Source organism: Cyprinodon variegatus, unplaced genomic scaffold (assembly GCF_000732505.1).
Source record: "Cyprinodon variegatus isolate N-32 unplaced genomic scaffold, C_variegatus-1.0 Scaffold192, whole genome shotgun sequence".
Classification (NCBI taxonomy): Eukaryota; Metazoa; Chordata; class Actinopteri; order Cyprinodontiformes; family Cyprinodontidae; genus Cyprinodon; species Cyprinodon variegatus.
The window spans coordinates 393,870-419,978 of NW_015150645.1; the positions used below are offsets into that span (position 1 = coordinate 393,870).

Here is a 26,109-nt window from a genome sequence, read left to right on the forward strand (position 1 = left end):
TATACGTTTGTCATATCTGGCACTTCGCCAATGGTCTTCCAAATATGCCACTTTTTGGATGCTGTTTTGATATGATTCATTAAACTAGATCTTTCACAATCAGCACTGGATGCTTGAAATGCCTGCCTTTAGCTCCTCACATCCAGGTGCTGCAGTCATCATGTCTGAGAATGTGCAGATTGACTTTGTTTACAGTTTTGCTTCATTACTTGGAAAAAACGAGCGTCGTGTTGCATGGTGAACAGGTGCATCTTAAACTGTAAGTATCTTGGATAGCTGTTGGATTTTCTTATTTATGCATCTGAAGCAGCCTTTGATGCACTGAATAAATACATTTGCAGACCTTTTTTTAAAGGACAATGAAGCTTTATCAAACAATGTATATCAATCCAAATACAAATATTATTTTCTGTTATAAAACTGATTTGAATGTAATATTTGAAAAAGTAGGTAGATCATGCACTAGAACAGTTGTTTATAAAGCCGTGCTATAAGAGCTCAAACAAAATAAAATAAAATTGAATATTTTCTCTGTTTTTATTGTTATTATTATTGTAGTTGTTGTTCCCCCTTTCTCCATATGATGTAATGGAATTCGAGGGAGGGGACGACTATCAGTCTTTGTATATTCAGGCAATTCCTTGTATACAGACCCAGTTGTCTTCTCATATTTTATTGTTGGTTTTAAGTTGTTAAAACGAATGATGCAGATTTTAAAAATGATGCAGAAAAAATGTTATAAGTCTAATTAAGTTACAGTTTGATTTGGGTGTTATTTTATGCACTGCATAGATTATGTTGTGCGTTGAGAATGCTTGTGCAGTGCACAATTGTGCAAACACGCAGCTTAGAAGGAAAATTGCTGCCAGGTAATAAAAAGAGTCGAAATGTCAGCTGCAGCCCACCCTCAGTACCCAGTGGCTAAAAAGCTGTACAGTGACTGGCTTTACATTGCTCTGATCAAATGATAACATGACTCCGCGGCAGGCTGGCAGGTAAGCTGAGGCTGAAGGACTGGCTGATGTGGGAAAGAGCAAAGTAAAAGATTGCAACTGGTTAAAACCAGCCAGTGTCACGGCTCTCTTCTGCCTCCACCTGCAAGGCAAAGAGACGAAAAGATCCCCAGAAAAATACAGCAAGTGCTAAAGATTAAGAAAAAGCAAAGAAATGCATAGTGAGACTGAAAGCGAGGAGGACTTTAAAGGGAAAAGACAGAGAGAGAGAGAGAGAGAGAGAGAGAGAGAGAGAGAACGGAAAAGAGTGAGATGTGACCAAAAGCTATGTTGTTTCCAGCAGTGATTTTACTGTCTACTGAAGCGGAAAGCACTGAACTTTAGATGAAATATTAATTCAGAGTGAGAGAAACAGAGGGATAAAGAAAATAAATGGATAAAAAGCGCATTGGTATTAGGCACCTCCATTTTAATTAGTTTCTTCTTTCATTTCCATTTCCTCCATCTCCTATTTGGGTTCTGCAGATGTAAAACTTAATTAGGGAATACCAATTACTGGAAATTATTGCCTGTTACCTAATTGTTTGGGTTATCACAGTAATCATTATTACTCTCTAGTACCTCAACCAAGCATTAAAACTAGATGGAATTAGGCAGTTTTTAAAATCAAAGCCTTGATTTGTTTATTTTCTGCCTGGAAGGTGTCACCGCAGTGCAGGAAAATCCAGCAGCAGGGTTTAATTAACATTGGGTGTATTTCAAGCCTGGAGGCTCGACGTTAACGGACATAGATACCTGAATGATGTCATGCTGAGAAAAAACAGCACTTTGTCTGTTTAGGGAGAACGCAGAGTCAAATCCCTTTATCACACAAAATAAAAACACAACAGCCTCTTTGTGGATATTCATGTATTGATATGGAGCTTTTAAATATGCTTTTGAACGATACTGTTAATCAGAATGGAATGATTATAAAGCATATATTTGCTTCAATCCATACAGGTTCAAAGGTATACATATAGGGTCAATTATATGCTTCCTTAGTTAAATACTTCTAAAAGTCATGGAGAAATAACATTTTGTTTTGAAACTTCGGAGAATTATCAGAAAACTCATAACCTTAGAAGCTCTACATCATAAGATGGAAGTTTCCGTAACACCAGTGTCTGAGCAGTAGAGGAGACAATGCTCCAAAGCCAAATCCTTCTTGTGCAACAGAAATTTGCAAGCTACAGTAGATGAGTTTATAAAAAGACTAAAACAGTTTAATGATAAAGTAGAACAACATATTATGTAGGAGTGTATATCTTTAACATCATATCATTGTTAAACAGCTGATGCTTTGAATAATCAGGCATTCCAGCTGGATAGTGATCTGAAACCTACATCAAACCCACATTTTGGGAACTATAAAGATCAGATCAGCCCAGATCTTAAACTGTTGTGGACGTGTAAAAATCTGGTGTTTATACAAAAAATCTGTTGAATTGATCGCCACCAATAAACAGGTGGAAAAAGATTCCTCTGCGGAGTTCTTCTTTTCAATTTTTGTTCATTTTAAGTCTCAGAGGTTCATGAAGCTTTAAAATATTTGGTCTTAAAAAATCTGTTGGATTGGACATCTTGGAGCCAATAAAATATGGTGCCATATCTTTCTTTTATTTTTAACCTCTTATCAGATACATGATGAGAGGTTTACTGCCATTTGGAAATCTGCCTTTGTTTTGTCTGTACTAAAAGCAAAATCTTTAAATCTCCTGTAAGGGAGCTATTGATGGAATATCTCCTTAGTCATGACATTAGATCATGTTGTTAGTCTGGCCTTAAAGGACACAGTACAAATGCAGAAGCCTTTAAAGCAATAAAAGATTTTATTGCTTTAGGTAGATAGACACAATGTGGGGCTCTCTTTACTGACCTTCTAAATCTTTCAAGCTGTGGATGATGTGCTAATAGAGCAAACTTGAATAAATATACAGTAGGTTCAGCAGAACAGGTGTTTAGATAATTAAAAGCTGAACTGTTCAACAGATATTAGAATGTGAAAGCTAAAGGCATTGCTCAAAGGTGTTTCCAAGAAACTGATCATTGCTATTCACCTTATATATGATGACAATCTGATTATTAGGAACTCTCCTATGCTATAGACATAGTCTGTCACAGAACCTTGGTTCTTACAGAAGGTTCTTAAAATATCAGGCATAAATCGGTTCCTACTTATGACGTTGAAGACTCTAACTGAATTGGCAAAAAGAAGCATCCAATTATTTTGCCCTCACAGTACGGATAAAAGTATGAGCTAGATTTAATAGAAACTGTTTTTCTGAGTGAATTTAAATAGGTTTAAAATGAGGGTTGTCACGATACTAAACTAACTTTTCAACTCGATACCGATACTAAGTAAAATATTCGATACTCGATACTCTTTTCGATACCACAAGGATAAAAACAAAGACTCTAAAATTAAACAGAAATATTTTCATTACTAAAAAAATACAAGGAATAAATAAAAAAACAATAAGACTAATATTTTGAGGTTGTATGCTGTGCACAATATTAAGCAAGCTTGATAAAAAACTTACAAAATTAAAATTAAGTGTTCATTCCTTGGCTATGTTTTGCAGACATAACAATGACACTGGCCAAACCAGTTAAACAAAAATCAGCAGCTGCACCTGTTCCAAAAAAAGTCTCAAACTGAAAAATGCACAGAATTATTCAATCACACAGTGTTCAGAATGTGCATTTTCCACTATTCTGCACTTTAGATGGCTGTATCGATACTTTTCAAAATGAGTATTGTATCAGGAAACAATGTTTCAGTATCGATACTTTTTTGAGTATCGATACTTTTGACAACCCTATTTAAAATTAGACTTTTAATTTCCATGGTTCCTTTCTGGTATGATAAAGAAATAATAATAGTATATCTGAAGCTTATTAATGGCCTCAAATAAGTAAAGTGTTTGTAACGATATTACTTAAACACTTGTGGAAAGTATTTGTCATGGATGTAATTTATTTCCTTCTCTTTTATTCTGAAATTGCTTAAATGCTCCTCAAAGTGACCCTATGTAAACTTTTCACCAAACTGCAAAAGGCATAGAAAAGTAATCAACACCTTTACTGATGTTCTGCAAAAAAAAAAAAATATATCTTAATTCCCAAATATTCTGCACAACACTAAGTGAAGATTTTATGTGTGGAAATAAAACAGGTCTTCTACTACATGTGATCTGTATGAGATGACAAGGGGCAGAGACAACGCCAGTCTGGCAAAGTCAGGCTAAACAGAGCTGACAGCTCATCAGACTAATATTTGCACCTACTGAAATGTCTTAAAGAGATGATCCAACGTTAAAAACAATCTGACTTAGCTGGCTGACCTTTCTTTATGGTTTCATAAGGTCAATATTAGAGCCAAATCGGGCTCTTACTGTGCACGACTAGGCAGCCAGTGATCCTCTTATGTGCCCTTTCAGATGATTTATTTCCGCTATGTCACACTGGATGGGATGTATTTTTGCTTCACCATGACTTTGACTGGGGCCACAGAGAAAACTTTTCCCATCATGTCATATCTGAGCTGTTCAGAGCCTTTCCTTTCAGTAAAACATGGCCCTATGCAGCATCGTGCAGCCGCCGTTTACTGTACGTTGTCATGAATTTGCAGAGTCAACATTTTTTTGCTGATGTTCAGCAAAGTGACTCTCTGCAGATACATTATCTATTGAATCTTGGTGAAATTGTGGAATGTCGCTCATCTTGCTCTCTCCATCTGTGTGTACAACTAACCCACCTCTGCACAGTTGAGGCAGGTCAAGAGAAAAATGTGCCTAGGACCAAAAAAAAAAAACTACAGCATTGTATACTGCTATCATTAAAATCGCACACAAACTAATGTAAGGGTTGATAATTGGAAACTGTAACAACTACTGATATGAGTTTACATTGTGTGAAATAAATGCATTTGATTTGTTTTAATATAAACCATTATATTTTCCAAACAGCTTACATCGAGCAGACTGAAGGAGCTATTTAGTGTTTCTCATGCAAAGCACTTTACTCTGTACCCGTGCGCAGCAGCAGAATGAGCCTGGTGAGAATTGAACTCATAATTGCAAGTGCAGTCGTTACAACGAGCAAATCCATGCGGGTGCCTCCGTACATATCTGAAAAACAACGACTATGCAGGTGCTCCGCTTTGACAAAAATTACCAGAAAGAAAAACATGACTTTCAGAAAGTATGCAGCAAGGATGTTTTTATTTTAGTTTTTTCTATTGATTTAAGTCAGAGGAGTAGATGGTTCGGCTCTATGAAAAGAGTCTGCTTAATTTTTCAAGACAAACCACATGAATTCTTCCCTTTAATCATTTTTCCTGTTGCAGTTGTTTTAAAATACATTTTTTCCATCCATATAAAAACAAACAACTGACTCCCATCCAACCCGTATAAGTTTCTAACCATCAGAGGTTGAAGATACCCAGGAGTCCCAGCAGGCTCCATCTTTACTTTACATATCCCTTCTACTGCATCCCTCTGTGCTTGTTTTAGACCTATTTCTTTGACTAAATCATGTTATTTTATGGTTAAAGTAATGCACAACATTGCACTAGAGGGATTACAGTATGTTCACTTGTGTTTGTCAAATTGTTTGTTCATTAAAAAAGTAAAGCTGATCACATGGCAGCAGCCAAATGCGTTTATGTCTTTAGAAGTGAGGAAGTTAACAAACTAGATTTTAAAGTATATGGGGAAGAAAGGAGATTAGAGAGATATTGGTTAGTGAATGATTGCTGCTGCATTGTATGGTTTTGGTATCTTTGTTCTAGAATCGCTGGAATATCTATGCACAACAGTCTATCGACTATATTAAGAAAGGTCCAAAGAAAGCTCAAACTTCTACTGAGCAACAATTTTGTGGTTATATATGCATTGTTGGGAGAAAAGTGGCTGGAGGGGTTCAGTTAAAAAAAAAAAGGAGCAGAATATCTTCTTTTAATCTATCATAAAATTACATTTTATAGAAAAAGAACATCCTAGAAACATTCGTCATAGGGTGCTGGGAGAGGGATGGTCTGGGGCTGTTTTTCTGTCATGGCGTCTGAAGACTTTCTGTGATGAATGGAACCATGAAGGAGGAAGTCTATCAATCTGTTTGTGTCCTTAAGCTGAAACAAACTTAACTTCTATTGCAGGACAAGGATCCAAATAGACTTTGGAGTGGCCTAGTCAAAGTACGCATTGGAAACTTACTAAGATGCCATGGAATGACCTTAAAAAAGGGCTGTTTATTCTAAACCCCTACCTTAATAATTCATAGACAAATTGAATGCACTCATCTTACTCACACAACTACTGTCTCAATATGTCAAATTGACTCCATGTGACTAAGCCTTCGATGTGACCCTCTGCTTAAATGCCTGTCTTGTGTTTACATGTGCTTTCTTTTGCAGAGGTTTTTTGATATCTCAAACTGTATCTTGTCAAGGATAAAGTGTGAAATATGTTTTTTTCCCCTCTCTTCCCCGATGTGGCTCCTCTTTCCACAGAGACAATGGCCTGGACCCGGGCAGCCAGGTAACCGGTGGGAACCCGGCAGCTCGGCCCCAGTTAATCCCCTCTCAGACCCCCCACCCTAATATATGTGATGTATTGTGACGAACAGTTGTACTGAAACTGTAATTCCCCTCTGGGATTATTAAAGTATGTCTGATTCTGATACACTTAATAAAAAAAATGCATTTTGTGTTTATTTTTATTGTATTTGGCCAAAATGAAAATTGTTTAATGTTCTGAAACAGTAACAGTATGCGTGGGAAACGGAGTTTTCCCACCACTGTATTACCAAGATGTACAGATAAAAAACATAAATAATAATAATTCCCTTAGAATATGCTTTCCTTCTTTTTCTAAATACTTTTATACAAGAAACAATCAAAGAACTTTTACTGGTAAAATTGAAGTCATACCGAAGTACTAAAAACTTGCAATATGAGATTATTTTTTCAAGCTAAAGCTAAAGTTTTCTTGCTGCTGAAATAAAAGATGAATTTCCTTTTTTGGCTTACACACACATATACCTGTGGGGTGCCAATATGTGTAGAGGGTCCAGAACAAGGAATGAGAGTGCATGGTCGAGCTGATATATCTAAAGCTTACCCACTGCTGATTCCCTGACACAGCTTCTAAGGTGGATGGAGCTACTTAGAATACCTCGAGGGACATGACGTCTTGGTCCATTTCCTGCTGTGGTTTGAGAAGCACAGGGAACACCGAGTCAAAACTGCAGTGCGGGCGGGAGGTGGAGAAAAAAGAAAAACCTCAAGGAGGAGGCTTCAGGGATCCTCAGAGGGTTAGGTGTGCATTGCATACCATATGCTCAGCCATGGAGAAATCGGTGTTCCTCCTCAGTAACATCAAATAAAAGATTTTCAGAGACTCAATGAGTTCTTCTGTCTATCGAAGTTTTTCCCTTTAAATCAATATAGAGAGGTCTGAGTTTAAGGGTGAGTTTTCCAATATGAGCCAAAAGAGAAAAGCTGTCGAAAGTGGAAAAGAGAAAAATAAACAAATACACACTATGATGGGTGACAGCTTGCAATGGCTCGCCACACCCTGTTGAGGATGTGCCGCTCACAGTCCAGCGACTCCATTTATCAAGCTCGACAGAGACAAAGGCAGCGCTGGAGAGGAAAGGGAGAAGGAGGTAAACAGAGGCTCCGAGGTGAAAGGTAACGTTGCAAGACAATAGCAGAAGGATTGAGTCCTTGGGTATGGCGGCAGGTTAAGGAAGGCAACAGCAGAGAGGGCAGCAGGAGACCAGAGAAGGAGGCAATGGAGGGAGAAGGGAAAGCAGAGAAAGACTCAGATGCTCCCCATTAACATGGAAATCACTTTCACCGGCACTCCACGGCTCACTGATGGCTTGGCAAAAAAAAAAAGAATGGCTTCAGCTCCAATTATTCTGCGTCAGGGGCCACACTTCCAGGTCAGATGAAAAAGTAGCACAAAAAAAATAAATAAATCAAAAACAGTCAGGGCAGTCTCTTTGGTGTGTTCTTTCAATGTGATTCCTGTGTGTTCTCGGTTAGAAATGGGCCCAAACCATGCAGGGGCTAGCATGAGAAATATATCCAATTTCCACAGAAGCCATGGATAAAATACATTAAAACAAAAAGAGAGGAAGAAATAAGGGGACAAAAAATAGTTTTTTATGGACCTAAATCGACTATTTCTTTTTCTTCTTGCTTTATCACACAAAAAATGTCAACTTTGAAAACATATTGGGAATTTTAAACCCTCTCCGGCCCTCATAAGTCAGGATTGTCTTCTTGTAGGTCATTTCGAAACCTTGTGTTGCATAGGACGATTAATGCATGAGGAATCTCTGCTCACACGCTTTTTTTTGGCTGCACTGGATTGTAGCAGAAAAGCTCATCAGGAGGAGCTCTTTCCTCCAAGGGGCTGCCAATTTGATAGGGCTCCCATGTAAAGGGGGAAGCCTCATTTGTTGCACATGTACGTATACGTAGAGAGTGCAAGAGAGGAAATATAATAAAAAGCTCCTACCCACAGGGCTGACTGACCCAGCTTCTTTAATACGGGAGCAAGTGCTGGACACGAGACACACAGTACAGTTAGCAGGCTGCTACAGCTTTCATACCCACGCAGGGTGAAAGCCTAAAGGAACCCATCCAAGCTTAGCTTTGAACTGTGCCACCACTAACTGCGGGGCACTGATGGCAGGCCTAATTGTGCGTTGTGATGCGAGGGAGTCATTTCAGGAAAAAGGCTTTTCATGCCCCAGTGCTACCCTACATTGGCTGCAAATCCTGCAGACATGAACATGTAGGAGATGAATTAATGATAGAGTTTGAGCGTTTGAATTTTCAAAGTTACTCTAAATACATCCAGCATGTAAACAGCATCATGTGTAAATAATAATTTGTAAACCAGACTTATGCTGGTTTTCCAGTGCCTCTTTGGTAGTGTGCACACAAACAGAATCATATCTGCTTCCATCCCAGCGTCTAAACACTGAAAATTCGCTTCATTCCATTTCACAGCATGCCATCAGCACCGCATAAGCTCTGCATGAGATGAAGTGATTTTTAGTTAGCCTGATTATCACTGTTGCCGAAAAGCCATTTGCTTTTACTTCTCTCCTTTCTTCCCCGCTACCACCTCTGCGTCCACCCTCTTTTCAATCCCTCTATTCCATCATCTCTCCCCCCCCATCCTTCACGCTTTGGTGAACTTGCCCCCAGGACTTGCTTTCATGCATTCTAAAGAGTTTGTAATGCCGGTCCAAACAACAGGAGACACAGAGGCTAGTGCATGCGATCATCGGGCAGGACAACAAGATGAGGACGGCTGACTTAGTCCTAATTCACTCGCGCTCACATTTCTTGACTCCAACAGGCCTGGTACGAGGCCACACATGCACATTAGTCATGGCATTTAACTAAATTCATTATTGATGCCCTATTGACAAGGACACAAGCTATTTTCAATATGTATTTGATGGGCCTGAATGTAATGAGAATACTAAACAGAGAACAGAACAGGACCGATTGCAGCTATAGAAGCGATAAAGGAGCAAAAACCTCCAAATGTGTTCCACTAACATTTTTTAAAGCTGCCATTGCACTGTGCCTTATATTGTCACGTGTATGTATTTAGAAAATGAGACGAAGAATTTTAGGAATGTTAGGTTTCTTTTTCAGTTTGAAAAATCCCTGTTATACCCCCGTTATATGTGTCTGTATCAGAAAGAAGCGTGTAACACTTACTGTTTGCACTGGATCTGGACAAGGTACTGTACTATTGCCTGGTGGTTCTGTGTTTGATTTTTGTTTTTATTTTGTTATATACTATGCAACATTTCTTAGTTCATTATTGTGTTCCATAATGTTTTGGATGATTAAATTAGTCATTTCAGGTCGAACAAAGGTTTTCTCGGCCGCCCTGGTGGTCTGTAGGGGAAATACCGTACTTGCCATTGCAGGAGCCGTCGGCCCGCACCCACAGGCTCAGAAGTCTCGTGCATCGCGAGAGTCGGTCTTGCTTTACGGCGAGTACTGCTACACGCCCCCAGTGAAAGGCATGCTCGTTGCTAGCGCAGTGGCAATTTTTGTGCAGTTATCATGGCGGAACCAGCGAGAATTTTCAAACTTGAAAATTGGAACAAAATAGTCACTTACCGCAGTAGACATGGTGATTGACGGAGAAACCAGGAGAACAGCTGAGCATATTTACGACAGTGCACTTTTACTTTCGCCCTCTGGGGGGAGCCTCACTGGAAAATCAACACCGGTTGCATAGTGTACCTTTAATGATTCCATAGCGTCGTGAACGCGCATGTGCGCGCTTTCAGGAAATCCTATACACTACTGTTTATGCTCTAAAAACATTCTAAATGACTTCGTTTCGAGTAAATTCTGGATGCTACCCACTCAGGACACTTGGAATACATTGGACGAGCAGTATGGAGGAATATTGACACGTTTTTTGTGGACTTTTATGGACCTTTCTGCCTCGGGCGCCATAGACCTCCATTATTTGAATGTCAGCAGACAGCAAGAAGCCTCCCAGATCTCCAGATGCATTTGAGATATCAAAAAAGTACTCCAGAGTGTTGTTCAGCATGGGGGTGAGTAGAAAATGAAGGCTAATCATGTTTTGGGTGTACTATTCCTTTAAGGATCACCATTTCCTAAATCCTTCTAAATAATCAAATTAGTTAAATAAATTAGAGAGCAGGTAAGGCTCCCTCTGATTTAAATGAATTTTCATCATCGCAAAAAGCAGACCAAAATGTAGCATTGGATTACGGTTTTCATATAACTTGATCAGATCAGTCCAATGTTTACCCCACTCTTGCCCATTGCCAACCAAAGGTAAATAACCCCCCAATAGAAAAAGCAGTCTGACCCAGCTAGACATAAAACTGTGAATGCTACAGTCAGTTGATATTGTGGCATCATCTACCTAAAGCTGTTTTTTCTTCTTTGCTACTAAAATACAAGGCAAATACACTCATTGACATGGAGGGAGAATAAACACCAACAGATGGGCTAGAATGAGATTCTTAGGGTATGAGAACTGTAAGATACATCACAAACACACCAAAAATGGATTAAAAAAACACACAAAAAAGATGCAAACAGAACTGAAGTAATCACAGAAAATAAAAGGCAAAGTGCAAATGATCTGCAAATACATACATGGGATGAAACCATAAAAAACTTTGCAAACACATAGATGCTAAAACTCAGAGCACATGCAAAAGAAACATTTAACAAGTAAAAACAAACACTATCATTAGGAAATGCTGTTTCTTCACCCTGGTCCTCGGGGCCCACGGTCCTACATGTTTTAGGAGTTTCCCTGCCTCCACACACCTGAACTGAATGAAAATGGGATCAACAGGATTTTGCAGCATTGGATGGCTGCAGAGGAGATAATGCAATCATTTGAATTAGGTATGCTTGATTAGAGACACATCTAAAACATGAAGGACAGTAAGCCCTGAGAACCAAGGTTCAGAAACCCTGTATTACACCACGAGGAAAGCCTATTTTTTAAACAACCTTGCTTTTCTTTCTTTTCAGTTAAGGAAAAGTGTAACCGAGTAAGGCAACAGGTTGCTGCCTTATGCTTTACGAGGTGCAGTCACTGACAGGCTTTTTATATGGCATGCTGATCCAAAGGACATAAACTTTATGAGCTGTATGATAGAATCTTAACGTGTTAAAGGCTTGATTCTGGTAACCAGACCATTTCTAAGAGGCAATGTTGTATAAAAACAAAAACTTATCATCACAACTTTCAGTTGAACCTCACCGTCAAAATAATCCCTTTAGGTAGAGTGATGGTTTTATGCTGAGGGTACGCTTATCTCCCAACCTCCCACTGACCATTCAAACATGGGTGCATGTACCTACAGTATGTGTTCCTATATAATTGTGAAGCATTAAGGTGGACATCGACGGATGAAGAGAAGCTATGGACAAATATAACTGTACATTGTTCTGTGAGCACACTTCTGGCTTTGCCTCTCATCCCACTGTGTTGTCTGTGCACCTATTTCCCTGTTTTTTTCTTTCTTGATTGTTTTTTAATGTCTCCCTCCAGCTTAAAGACATAATTCCTTCTTTATCCCCTCTCCGTTCCATCCATTTCTATCACTCCCCCACATGTTTCTGCTAGAGTGTTTGTCTCCTTGTCTCTTGATGCGCTCTGTGACTTCCCTTACATACCTGGAGCCATTCCTCACCCACTCCCCTCATTGTCTTACTTCCTTAACAACTTCATCATTTCCTTTATAGAGACCACATCTTTCTCTCCTTAGAGATAGAATGTTCCTACTCAAACATAAACATACAATGATGTGCTTTCACTTGCACCGTCTCCCTCTTCCTTCTCGCTGAATTTTTCGCCCCATTCACACTATCTATTACAGCCTTCCTCTCTGGGGGAATGAATTAGTAATATTTATGATGAAGCCCACTCTGAGCTCCTCTCTCAGTCGCTCCTTCTCTGTGTCTCATTTCCCTTGTGCATAAAATGACACTGATCTTATCGACGCTACCTATGTAGTCATCTGTCAGCCCATCTATCATTCCATCCATCAAACCGCTGCTAGAGTGATGGCTCCCTCAGTGTTTTATGTGACACCACTGGTGAACCAAGGTTGTTTGGGAGCCCCATAAAAAACTGGAAGGCGGCATCTGTGCCTCTGTCTGCGGACTTGTCAGAGTGCAGAGTTGTGGCTTTTCAAACGGTTCTTTCACACCGAAAGTTTTTCAAGCACAAGTTATGAGTCTCTGGGAACATCTGGGAGTTTCTATGTGTGTGGAAAAATGCTGCAGCGAGCGTCACCAGGCACTGAATCAACGCTCTGCCCTTTGGTAGCCTACAGATTTATTGGAGCAGGTGGACGAATCTCTAGGTTCTGGGCGTGTCATGACATATGGTGGCATTTTAAGAGGCAACATCTTTAAAAAGAAGAAAGTGGTTGTGAATCATTTCTTTTAGAATAATTTAATCCACATAGTTTTATGGAAAAAACCTACAAAATAGAGTCCTTGCTCGAGGGTTTCATTGTGTTTATTGAATGTTTTAAACAACGCTTGTCTTTTCATTGGAGTATCTACACTGAGCTAAACAACAATAAGATCCACAATATTTTATTGTAAGCAATAGATTTTCTGCTGTTTTCTTAAGGGGTTGCCCTGGTGTAAAAAAAATACAATTTGTTCCTTTTTCTGTTGTTGTAGTTTGTTTTAATAAATAGTTTTAAAGAATAGCTGTCCAATTTAAAGTGAGCACAAGTTTGATCCTTCTAAAAATCTTATGCCCCATCCACACAAAATCAAGATCAAGCAGAACAACAAAAAATACAAATAAAATACTTCACAATCCTATCCATCATTCACATGAAGCCATGGGGGCTTGTTTTGAAGTTATGCTCAAGGAATATATATTTTAAAACTTTTTTTTAAACGGTTCCATCGTTACTGCCTCTCCACACCTTTACCTGAGACCATTGCATCCCTGCTCCACCTCTGGAAAAACACACAGACTTGACATATAACCACAGAATCAAAACACCACTTACAGGTACTTCTCAAGTATAGATGTATATAAATTGTGAATCTTTTATATATATATATANGATACTGCGCAGAACCCTCAAACTCCCAGGCCTCTGGTAGAGGACCCGAGCTTGAGGATGACACATACCACCCCACCAGGGGGGAGAAAACAGTTTTTATATATATATATATATATATATATATATATTTCTGTATATAACTTCTGTATTTATGTATTTTATGGCCTCTTTCAATTACTCTCTGTTTATATATACCATTTATAGTCAATTCATACATAGTCTTATGGACTTTTCTTTGCTTTGTACTTGTGACAGTGTAATGACAATAAAGTTGAATTCTATTCTATTCCATTCTATTCTATAACATCATGCACATGTCTGATTTCCTTCCCAGCTTGTTTCTTTCATTGTCTCACAGTACCACAAATAGGTCTGGTATCATTTCACAGCATTTTCAAACATATTGGTTATATTCATGTTGAGGCAGATATCTCTCGAGGTGGCTTCCTGTTTACAGAAAAACTTTCTGAAATCATAAGCATTACAGGCATTTTGTGTTTGTGTGGATATAGCCTTAGATTTTGGACTAGAAAGGATCAAATATGTGATCATTATGGCTGGAGACAAAACCTAAAATACAAAAGCTTTTTATTCGCATAGAAAGTCTGTCATCATTAGACCAACAGGCAGTGTAACATAATTCATAAAGCACTGCTGTAGTTAAAAGTGATCTTATCATGAGGAACGTGTGAAGCTTCATAAACTAGAAACAAAAAAGAACTGTAAAACCTTGGGATAGAAATCCCAGAAGATGTTAGAAGAATAGGATATGATTTAAACTACATTATGATATTGAACTATTAGTAACCATAACAGATTTTTTTTTTCTCTTGTTGCAACATTTCTTTTGATAGAACATGTAGTGATCTCCCATCAGTTTTGCATGACAAATTAGATGGGCCTTTATAATTTGAATCATGTTTACAGGCCTCCATTTGTTGCTACGTGGACAAGCTAGTGTTGGCTGTTTTTCCCAAGATCATACCGTGTGAGATTCCACAGTTAGACACTTTCCTTTACCCAAAAATGCTGATAACATCAAATATTACTGGGCATTATAAATTACTGCCACTAGTATCAGTGCAGCTTCTACCATACTTGTACTTTAGAACTGACTGCTGAACATCAAAAATAACTTAAACAAAGCTTTGAAAAAAAACTCAAGGGATTTAGCATCGGGATTCAGAACAAATTGTATTTTAGAATGAAATGAGAAGTTATGTAAAGAAGTCACCAGAATAATATTATACCTACAGTCTTCTTACTTAAATATTTTCAAACTATAATCGTTTGCCTTAGATGCTGATTTGTTCACATTGAAGAACAGTAGCTCTCACAGTATTTCTCTGTGGTGAAAATATATAAATTCAGGGACTGATCTAGTTTCCAACAACTTAAACAGACATCTGAGCAGAGAACAGATCTGTAATAGGATCATGAAGGCTGGAATTGAAGTAATATTCCCAATAAATCAGTAAACCTCCATCAACAATGTCTTTGTCAAGTTTTTCAACTTTTAATTCAGGTATAATCCAGAACTACTTTGGTGCAATATGAAGCCCATGTTTACTTCATATGAAAGCTCCCAGAGTTCCCAACAGGGAGCAGCATTTGATATTCTATGTAAGCTTAAGTGTAGTATCCTGCAAACACGGAGGCTCAATAATTCCTAAAAAGCCTCAGCATCCTTCAAAATGTATTCCATGACAATTTACTATGGCTGAATCGTCTTCACTGGTCATCTTGAATTTATATGCACTACATTGTTGTCTCTCTTGACCTGGCAACCTGCATAACAATCCCCTAAGTGTCGTTGAGGTTGCATCTGCTGTTTATTAAGACCATAAGTCATATCGTCATTGCAACATTAACCAAAATTAATGAATATACTGTATATATAACCAAAACTAATGCATTGTAATGTTCTGCAGCCCTAGTTCATAGAGACTCTCAACCCCTAACCCTCAGTATTTAAATGTGCAAAGACATTCTGCAAAAGACTCTAATTGCAGCAAAAGAATTATGGAGATATTCAGTCTAGGGGGCTAAAAGCAACTAAATGTCACACTTTTAAGATTGTTTCTTTGAAACTAGCTCAAGACTAACACCCTGCTTTCTCATAGCCATTAAAACATCTAATGTCTGCCTCAGATTAGGAAGAGATCCACTGCATCTATCCTGAGGGCTGTGGTATTTGGTAGCCAGCGCTCTGGTTCTCTCTTACACACTTGGTCTTATTCCACATAATTAACCGCTTCAGCAAAAACGAGTTCAAATGAGAAGGAACATAAACTCCCCTAAGGAAAAATGTAGATCTGTCTAGCTTTTTAAAAAATAAATTGTATTTCAACAAATATATATATATATATATATTCAAATGTTATTTTTTAAGATGATAACTCTAAGTTAAGCAAAAGGGAATTCTTTTTTAAAATATATATTGTATTTGATATGTTTAAGAACATTTCTTCTGCATGGGAATGCAGCAAAATGTAAAAGAAAATCAACAACTCAATTAATGTACATTTAAAGCTGATTTATGTAAACTTGAATTAGATTCCCAAAAGGAGTGTTTGTTTTAATTGTCTCCTATGCCAAAAAATTTAACTGAAAATATCCCAGATTTCTTCAATAAAGCAAACACAATCTGCATGGTAGCCTACTTTTCTCCACAGTGCTTCTTCCTCCAGGCATAAAGAAATCCCCCCACAATGTTTAAAAATGTGCACACAACAATTTCACTTGGTTTTTAAAATCGTGTCTTGGAAGGAGAGAAAACATTCTAGGATGCAACAGGAGTATAGGCAAGAGAAGAACGTCTTTTTTATCCCCCCTGCTGATACTATAGTGTGCAGTGAATACCTGTTTTTCACACTATTGTGTAATCCTCTCTTTCTGCTAAATGCCACACAGAATAAGCAGTGCTGACCTTGGGAGACAACTAGGGCTGAGTTTGAGGGAGCCTTTTTAAAAGCCCACCTTCGTAATTGAGTAAAGCGGCGGGTCGGCTTGCTTTGATGGTGTCTCTACAAACACAAGAGGGTGCAGAATGTGAGGGAACAGGAGAAAAAGTGCAAGCAGAGGATCAGCGAAGTTAACATGGAACTACACATGTAAAAATAAGGGAATATGTGGGCTGTTAACACACAAAGAAAATCCCAGCATTGAGATTCAATAAGGTGCGTGCTTGCACAGTTCCAGAAAAAACAGTGTGGAGAATCTGGTGGACTGGCAGATTTTAAAGTAGCCACTGGCTCTGTGAGCCTTACCGTCACTCAGACAGAACAAAATAAGTTTGTTTTTTTCCCTTGAAGAAGGCCTCCGGTCCTCAAAACAGCTTATTCCAAAGCCCCATATTTGATGGAGAATCAAATCACCCAACAAAGCTCTCGCCCCGGGACATCATTAGTTCAATTTTGGCATTGAAGCTAGTGGTGCATTGGACAAGAAACCTTTATCATAAGCCTGTCCAATTCCTGAGAGTTCTCCCTCCTGCACCTGCAGTCTTCATGGCAACAGTGATGTTTGCCTGCTGCTGTTCTTGGAAGGTATGTTGGACTATACTTAGTATTCTGTATGAAGTCTTAACGTGACAGAACTTCTACTTTGTTAGACCAACGCACACTATTATATGGAGTATATACTCCATACATGCAGGTTTATAGGTAGATATATTTATTCAAGTCTCCTCATATGCATACACTGTAGAATGGTTTTCAAGACCAAAAGATAGAAAGCTTATACAAGTAGCAGGATCATCATATATATACTTCCTTCAATTTTTATTCAAAAGATTTCTTTAGAGGAACACTTCATATTTCATCTGAGATACCTTTAACAGCGGCAAATGGGGTTAGTTACCAAATGTCTAATCCTTCATTATAGTAGAGGACTATTTACGCAATATTGATTTTGTTCTCTATGATTTCTAAACATTTGTTTTTTTACATGGAGCTTAAATGTATTGTGGAGGATGTTCCTTTTCTAGGTGTTTCATCCAAATAAGTGGTCCTCCTAATTGTCAATCATTCTGATTATGTGTTTACGTAAGGTCGTCCTACGTGTTCTTCCCCATTTTCACTTACCGGTGCTGAGTCTGACATAGTGAAAAAACAGAGTGTGCACAAGGAGAAATGGGCTTGTGCACGCTCTTGCACGCGTCTAATAGACGTTCCCTTTCAGGAGCAGCCACAGGGTTGTGCATGTATATATTTCTTTTTAAGTGGACAGGGCGCGTCTTTTAAAAAAATTTGCCAAATTCCTCCACTCTACCTTGAAGGTCCCACCTCAGTTTTCAAACATGATACCTTTGAAATATGGTTGAGGATTTTAACGGTGCTCACATCTACATATAATACTCTTTATCAGACATTTTGTGGCTCATTTGGATTTAAATCAGACAAACAAAGCCATGCTGCTATATTCTGTAGTACAATATGTGCTTGCTCAGTCTTTATGTAATTGTTTCGTTATAAAAAAAGTAAAGTTTTTCTATTAAAAAAATAACTCAACTGACAATCGATGCATAGGAACAGCTGATGATAGAACTTGAACCAATGTGACATTGAAGCCTGTTTTACACCCTAAAAAAAGGATTACATCAAGCCCTTTCTTTTCGTCCCAAAAATATATGATAAAATCTGTATATGTTAAGATTTAGGACATCATTTGTATTTTAACCTAATTTTCCTTTAATAATCTCCTCCCTTAAAAACAAAAAAACTAGTGCTTAAGAAAGCATGTTTTGATTTTTTTTCCTTTTCATTAGGCATTTTTATGCTCTAAAAACACTTTACAACAATAGGTTGAATCAAAATTCTGAATGCAGCATGTAAAATCAAAGAAACAAGAGTACACGTGTTAAAGCAAGGGTTTTTTCATTTAAAAAGTTAAATTAGAATATACTGACGGCACAAAGAAAGACTATTGCTAATGTCCTCATCTAAAACCCCTGTGCTTTGTGGCCACTTTACCCCTAGGATACTTTATCATTCTTGTTGTTGTCAGACTTCGTTAGATTTAATTCTTATTCCTGCCACTTAACCTGAAGTCTCAGCAGGTTGACATGATACACTTAGCCAGTGTATATTTAAAGTTTCTTAATGTAAAATTTATTGTTACTTACTGTAGTCCATGACTTTGAGTAGAACTGAACAACTCTAAGACAATATACTTTTCCATCAGGCATTCTGCATGCTATTCTGGAAATAAGGTTTGATCAATTATCTGTCAAAGATGTAAAAAGAAAAAAAGTGCTTTGATTTTTTTCATAATAATTGGATTGCAATGTAGGAGAAACTGCATGATTGTACTGTTAATAGAAAGGCAATTAGGCCAGCTTATGTCAAGGCTCTGTCAGAAAATATGATGTAATCTGACAGTACAGCTGCAGATGGAAATAGTAGCTGATCTATGATAGTAGAGGCAAGTTAAATCTATGCCTGAATGTTTGATGAGATGCTTTCCTGCCCTCCAGGAGTTTCCTCTGCCTGGCTGCAGCTGTGAAAATCCTGACAAGACCCGAGGGTCAAAAAAGGTCTGAAAACTCTTCCGCCTCCTGCAGTAAAGAGAAAACGGCCTTGTGTTTGTTTTCTCCTTGCATTTTGAGATAACAGGAACAAGGGAGTTAGCACGGGCATAACAAAGTAAGTCAATTTCTGCAAGTTCACCGTGACTGGCAGCTTTCTTGGTTCTGTTTGTTCTAATAAGGCAGAGCCAAACTAGTTTGGTTCTCTGGACCACGATAAATTATTCTAAAACAAAGCGTGCCAACAGAATGTATGAGAGTTAGAAAATTAGGGGTAATACAATTGCTGAATCCCTGCAGAGAGCCCAGCATGTCCAAAAGCCACCTGTTTCCATACGTTCAACTGCACCGCTTCACTGTTTCTGTAGGTGTTTGATTCTGCAGTGGCTTTTAAGCCACAAAGAATTACTCACTCTGGGTGAAACGAGGAGGGTTATCGTTGACATCCGTGAGCTTAACAGTGACAGTGGTGGTCCCAGATAATCCTCCCAGGTGGCCTCCCATGTCTTTGGCCTGAAGGACCACTAAGTACTGGTCCTGGGTCTCCCTGTCCATGTCAGGGACTGCTGTGCGTAAAATCCCTGGAAAACAAAACAACAAAAAACACAGAAACTGTTCAGGGCCAAGATGAAGTTTTTATGTCAAGGTGGACAAACAAAACAAAAAAGATTTATTCCAGGAAAGCTAAAAGCTTTTTTTGTTCAATATTTATTACTGGCTACCAAGAATCTCCTGCTTTCAAAATTGATTCTTAATCTTTTTAAAGGGCATGTTATTGTAATCTTTTTACAAATGTCCCTTTAAAAGTGTGTTTAGGCCTTTATCTCTGCACGGTTACATTTACTCATGTCTGAAATCAAGAAAAATTAGAGTTCACAAAAAAAAAAAAAAAGTACTATTTTATAGTTACTTAAAAGCTGACAAAGGGTTCTAGAATGAGTGCATAACCCAATATTCACATAAAATAAAAAGCGGTTACAGAACATTTTTTTTAAGTGCAGCTGCTTGAAGATCTGACAAACAGAACCCTAAGAGGTAAAGAACTAAGTGTCTATTTCATTATCTTTGGAACAAGAAACTTATGCAGTTGCAGCGGTGAATGTCTGTGGGTTTTTTTTTTATAAGTTTTCTGCTCATATGATCCAGCCACTGTTACAACCATAACAATGACAAAAACAGCTTTGTATAAAAACAGCACTGAAAACAACTTGAAAACAGCAATCTATTGTAATGTTGCTTAAGTAAATAATAAACTGCTACAAACACTTAATGTAGGAAAGTTTAACTGATGATGTGTGTAAAATCAATCCTGCATGAAAAAGTTGGGCAGGATCCTGTTGCCCTGACTTTCTGACTCAAAAATCTGACATTTGGGAATATTTCAGTTCAAATTTCCAACTTAGAGGTCAGAAATGTCAACCTTTGAGGAAAAATGGAGCACAGTATAAGTTCAAGCTTAGATATTCTCTAATTCAAAACATGATGAAATGTAAAGCACCATAACTCTGCCAGCCTTCAGGTACACATGTGTGCCATTGTTTAGACAAGCATTGTTATCTGATGTTAATCATTATGATTCAGAAAGTTCTTACCAACAATAAACAGTATAAAGGTGAAACTCTCAGTGTTCCTTACATAACATGTTTCATGCTTTATGCATTAGTTTGTATCTATTTTAGAGTTGTTGAGTATTATTCTACTCACTCACCATCAGCCCCTCAATTAGTTTTAAAATACCATTTTTTTTGCCTGTAATTTCACTGCAAGTTACTGCTTAAAAGTTGCACAGAAGGCAAGTCAAATACTAACATACAGTTTAGATGTACTCATTCACTTGGCTCAGACACTAAGAAAACATTGGTCACAGATATAGAGCTGGTCTGGCTGTTTACTTCCTGCTTAATGCTTCCACCCTTCCAAGCCCATGAATATTTAGTAATATTTGTACCTTAGGTTTATTCTTTTATCGTTTTCCCAATATAAGGCTGCAAAGCGATTGGAGATCCCCTTTTAAAGCGGCAATTTTACAACAAAGACAACAGCATACGCAATGCACAAAAACATTGCATTAGACACTTCGCATCTAAATTGGGGAAAAAGTGCTTTTATTATTTGGCACATATTTTGCTGAACAATTACAAAGGTGAATAATGATTTCTTTGTGTTTTTTTCTTCTAAAATGAGTATTTGCCCTTTATCTATAGTGAAATTTCATTTAACTTATTTCACATTGCTTAATGCTAATTGTGTTTTCACACCTTTTGTAACACAAGTTTATCACTTTGTCAGTCTGAACCCCAGGCTAATTACCACGCTAATGATTAAAAAATACTCATTTATTTTTATGTGGATCAGCAACATGCCATTAGAAATACTATTACCAGATGTTGTGATCAGGCTTGATGGATTAACTCAACAAACAGTAGTGGGTTTGCATTAATAACTGAGCTACTGTGAATGAAAGAATCTCCTCTAGTCTGCACACAAAAACAGCAAACACAGCCGGCTCGAGCTCTGTCACATGAAGTGTAGGACAGAAAATTCTAACAGACAGCTTGACCTTTTATTAATGACTTATTAACATTTATAACAGCACATTTGACGGCACATTATGAACTGAGAGAGTCATGGCCCCTTTGTTCAAGAGTTAATCAAGGCTCCATTTACACGTGTTAGAAAGTCATTAATAAAATGTAGTGCAATTGTTTGATTTTCACGCCATGTAGCCTCCAGCTATAAATGCTAATAATGTTTTCTAAAGAGGTTGAGTCCAGATGCTCTGCGGCTTGTTTTCATAAACTTTATGAATTGCTATGCTGGTTTGATATGCTGCAAAAAATGATTAAATATATCGTCTAACTAGAAAGTTCATTAGAGCTATGCATTAGAGCTATGCAATGCTATGCTAACTATAACACCAAATTCATCTCAGTCTTGTTTCAATCATTCCTAAAATCCGACTCCAGTTTTTAATGCAACTTACATTCCCATGGTAGGTTTAGTAATTTATTAAACCTTTCTTTTTGCAATACAAATAGAGGATTTGCAAAACAACTCAAATGAATGTCAAAAACAACAGCTGAGTGCTTAAGTTTGAATTCTTATTCTGTGGATTTTCCCCAATAGAGCTATACATGCAGAATGTAAACAACAGGAGTAAATGTCCCCTTAGAATGTAATACCTTAAATCCATGCATGTTGTAGCCATTAACGAGGTTCTGCTATTTTTCTGACTGTATGTTGAACCTCTTTTCTTAGAAGAATGGGTTAATTTAAAATAATTGGTTTCATGGGATATACTCAGCTTTAGAGCAAAGTCCATAAATTTTAACGAGGGTTAAGGTCAGGACTTTAGGGAGATTATTTAGGAAACCTAATTTATCCCATCCGAAACCTGTTCATATATGTTTTGTTTTACTCCCGTCTTGCTGGAAAACTCAGTTGTGTGTAAATTATAACAATCTGATCAAAATACCCTCAATTAAACTTGAAAGAAATTGGACAGGATGTTAAGGAGCAACCTAGTAACCACTGAGGCTCAGGTTAATCATTAACTGGGAAAAGGTGGAACACCATTAACAATGAAGTCCCTTTAACAGCAACAAGAACTGACAAGCGACACTTTGGAGCCACACTGAATTTGCAGCAGCGTATAATGAAAAGACTAATTATTTTAGAGACTAGTTTTATGTATACTGCAGCTATATTTCTTAAAAAGAAAGAAAGAAAACTTAAAGGAACCGAAGTAAGGTCTTTCAAATTAAAGAGTACTATTCTGACTTCTGGGGTCTCCTGATACACTTTTGCATTTCCAATGGAATACCAATATTGCTGCTTTGCGAATTGGCCAATACCGATATTGACCCAATATGATATAAGCACGAATCATACCAACTGTATCTATTTTTATCTACAGTATAAATAAGACTAGGCTTGATCAAGTAATATCACTATAACAGGAAACATAGGTCAACAACAAAAGATATGAAAACAATTGACCCACATAAAATTAAGCAATGAGTTATAGAGAATTTTAACAGAAGCAGAGTGTTTCTAACCACATGAAAATATTTGTGATTTTAGATGCCAGCCCATAAAATCTGCTAACAGTTTTTTGGCTAATATTGATATTAATATTCAGAACATCCTTTAATTATCATAATAATGATGGCAGCATTGTGCTAAGATCTTATGAATGTTATATCACAGAACAGCCCTTAATTATTGTACTTGACTGAGATGAATGAAAAAGGATGTTCCTACAGGATTTTTCTGACTTTACCGCAAAATTTCTTAGGAATGTGAAAGGCAGACAACCTTTATGTTGTAATAGTGCCAATTTCAACCACACTAAAACCTTTGGCTATGAAAGAGAGGTCTGAGCTAGAAAGAAAAATGACCTCTTCTAATTCTGTCATGAACAGTGATCATTTATTTAACAAGAATTAATGTTGATACAAAAATGGTTATGTTATTTAAAGGAGAAATAAATGATCTTTCATTATTTTAGATGGAAAATAGAAAAATAATGTGAAGAACTAACGGTATCTTAAGATGGAATATGGCGTGACATCATCTCCCTAAGATTTTCTCTGGACTCCTGTTTACAAGGCTAGCCGCGTATATGAAAATCCATGTGAACATACCTTAACGCTTCCTGTCTATAAAATACCACAGGAGCACCAATGCGGACTAAAATGGTGGAAAACCCGTCAAGTGGATTGACACAAAGCTATCTTGCAATCAGCGGTACAAAGTTGGGGGGAAGGCAGGGTTGAAGGGTTAGAATCAAAGTAGAGAGAGGTGTTGCTTGTTACACATGTTGTTTTGGTCTACGGATCGGGCTAAGCAGCCCATATAATATTGATATGTCACTTATTGTTCCTTTACAAGGTATTTATACAGAAGATTGGACAGTAGGCTATGTCTATCTTTAAGCCTCCATCGAGAGGCAGGGTACACGGTGGACAGGTCGCCAGTTCTTTAAGCCTCCATCCTTGAGATATTACGGATTAGGCATCTATCATAAAGTAACTGTACCCTAAAAGTGTTTCAAGGAAATCATCAAAAGCACACTGATATCTATGATGTGTGGATGTAAACTTGTGAGTCCAAATATATGTCAACAGCTTTTAAAAACGTATTCATAACTGAATCCATTAGTTACAGTTATTAGAGCCCCTGAGTGTAAGTATCTCATTAGTGAGAGGTAAAACTACTAGATAATGCAGTTATACTTGCAGCGGAACAGGACTGTGATTTTGTTTGGGGACTTAATTGATGCAATCAAAACTGGCCACCGAGCTGAGCCATAAAACTGTCACTGTTCTTAGCTGTTATCTGATCATTACCAAAAGTAATAGAGTCATAAAGTACTTGCACAGTAATTGCCGTATTTTTCTTATATTTGACAGATAATGTTCCACTTAAGGATCCACTTTGGCATTTTCTGATGCTCTTCCAAAACCTTTGGCACAGTGTCAGGAAATATTGTCATCAGGCTGGAGACATAGCTGCTATTGTGACATGTTGACAGCTTTTCTGACATTTTGGAGACCCTTAGTTTCTATTTGACAGCAAAGATATACAACTTCATGTCTTGTTGATGGCTCATAGAAACACAGGTGCAAATAAAAAACAGTTCCCATGAAAAGTTTACATTCACTTGCTGTAGGCAATGCTGTGCTTTTAACCTTTTACCTATTCATTCCAACTGTTTATTTTTTTCCAGGGTAAACCAAACATAAAAAAAAAACAGTTTTAATTTAAATAAGAAAATGGGTGCATGGATTTAAGTCTGCAGATTTTTCTTTAATCCACAGTATTAATAAACGGGCACCTTCCCTGTTGACTAGAATTTCTTTAGCAGCCTACATCTTGAGTAAAATGCTTTTGTTGCCCTCAAAGTGCTTTTGGTAAACTCCTGTATAAAGATTTCACCACAATTTTAGGCAACACTGATAGGGTTAATTTAAATTGGTGAGTTTTAAGGCACATGTTTGTTTTAAAAAGTAATATCTACAAGGTTCAGGCCAGGGTTGCAGAGGCTTTAGTCCTTGTTGTGATCGTCACAAGTTCGAGTCACACCTCAAGACCTTCGTTGTGTGTCTTCCCAGTCTCTCTGGTCCCATTTCCTGTCTGACAACTTTTGAAAAGAGACAAAGATAAAGGGCAGTGGAGCCTAAAGAATCATTTAAAAATAAATAAATAATAAATTACTTTATTTTCCAGCCTGATGTCAATAAGGGAATCTGAATTCCTTATCTGAACCTAAAGGTACCCTCTTTTTTAAATAGGGGGTTATTTTTCAGTGGGCTCATCTTGGGCTTATCCAACTGTGGACATTGACATTGGTACCCCAGCAGAACTGACTTAATGTTAATAACATTCTAACCACTCCTAATTATTAGATGAAAGGCTGGACTTCTCCTGTTGTTACAGTAATTCTTTAAATAACTATCTTGCTGAAAACTTATTCCTGGACTACTGTAGTCACAGGTGGAAAACCCACCCTTGGATACGATTATTTGGTCAAAATAAATTATTTAACCCTAACCCAAACACCCACCCACCCATCCATCCATCCATCTTATGCGAGTTGCTTTATAACGTAACCTTTCAATATTTTAAACATATGACAATTCACATACATTTTTTGTAAATAGTCTTTGATAAATGACACTGATTCAAAGGACTGATAACATTTATGGTCATGTGACCTTAACAGGGTTCTTAATGTGATTTTCCCAACTTAGGAGGAAAACCATAAACAACAATCGAAATCAAAGATGCATGTAGAGGTTTCTTCCTGTTAAAAGGGAGTTTTTCCTCTCCACTGTCGCTACAAGCATGCTTAGTGTGAGGGATTGCATTTGAGTCAATGAGTGGATGCAATGAACTGGTTTTCCTTAGATAGAAAACTTTGAATCAATTTGACTGTATGAT

The 26,109-nt window shown here is 37.6% G+C and overlaps 1 protein-coding gene across 2 annotated transcripts in view; it reads right to left on the minus strand.

Moving 5' to 3' along the window:
* The window catches only part of cdh24 (cadherin 24, type 2), a 255,627-nt gene that overhangs the window by 76,590 nt on the left and 152,928 nt on the right, over positions 1-26,109 (minus strand). For both annotated transcript variants that reach the window (XM_015379460.1, XM_015379461.1), the window contains one exon: positions 19,578-19,745. In XM_015379460.1, coding sequence (XP_015234946.1) covers positions 19,578-19,745 — 168 coding nt within the window. The remainder of the gene's footprint in view (positions 1-19,577; positions 19,746-26,109) is intronic.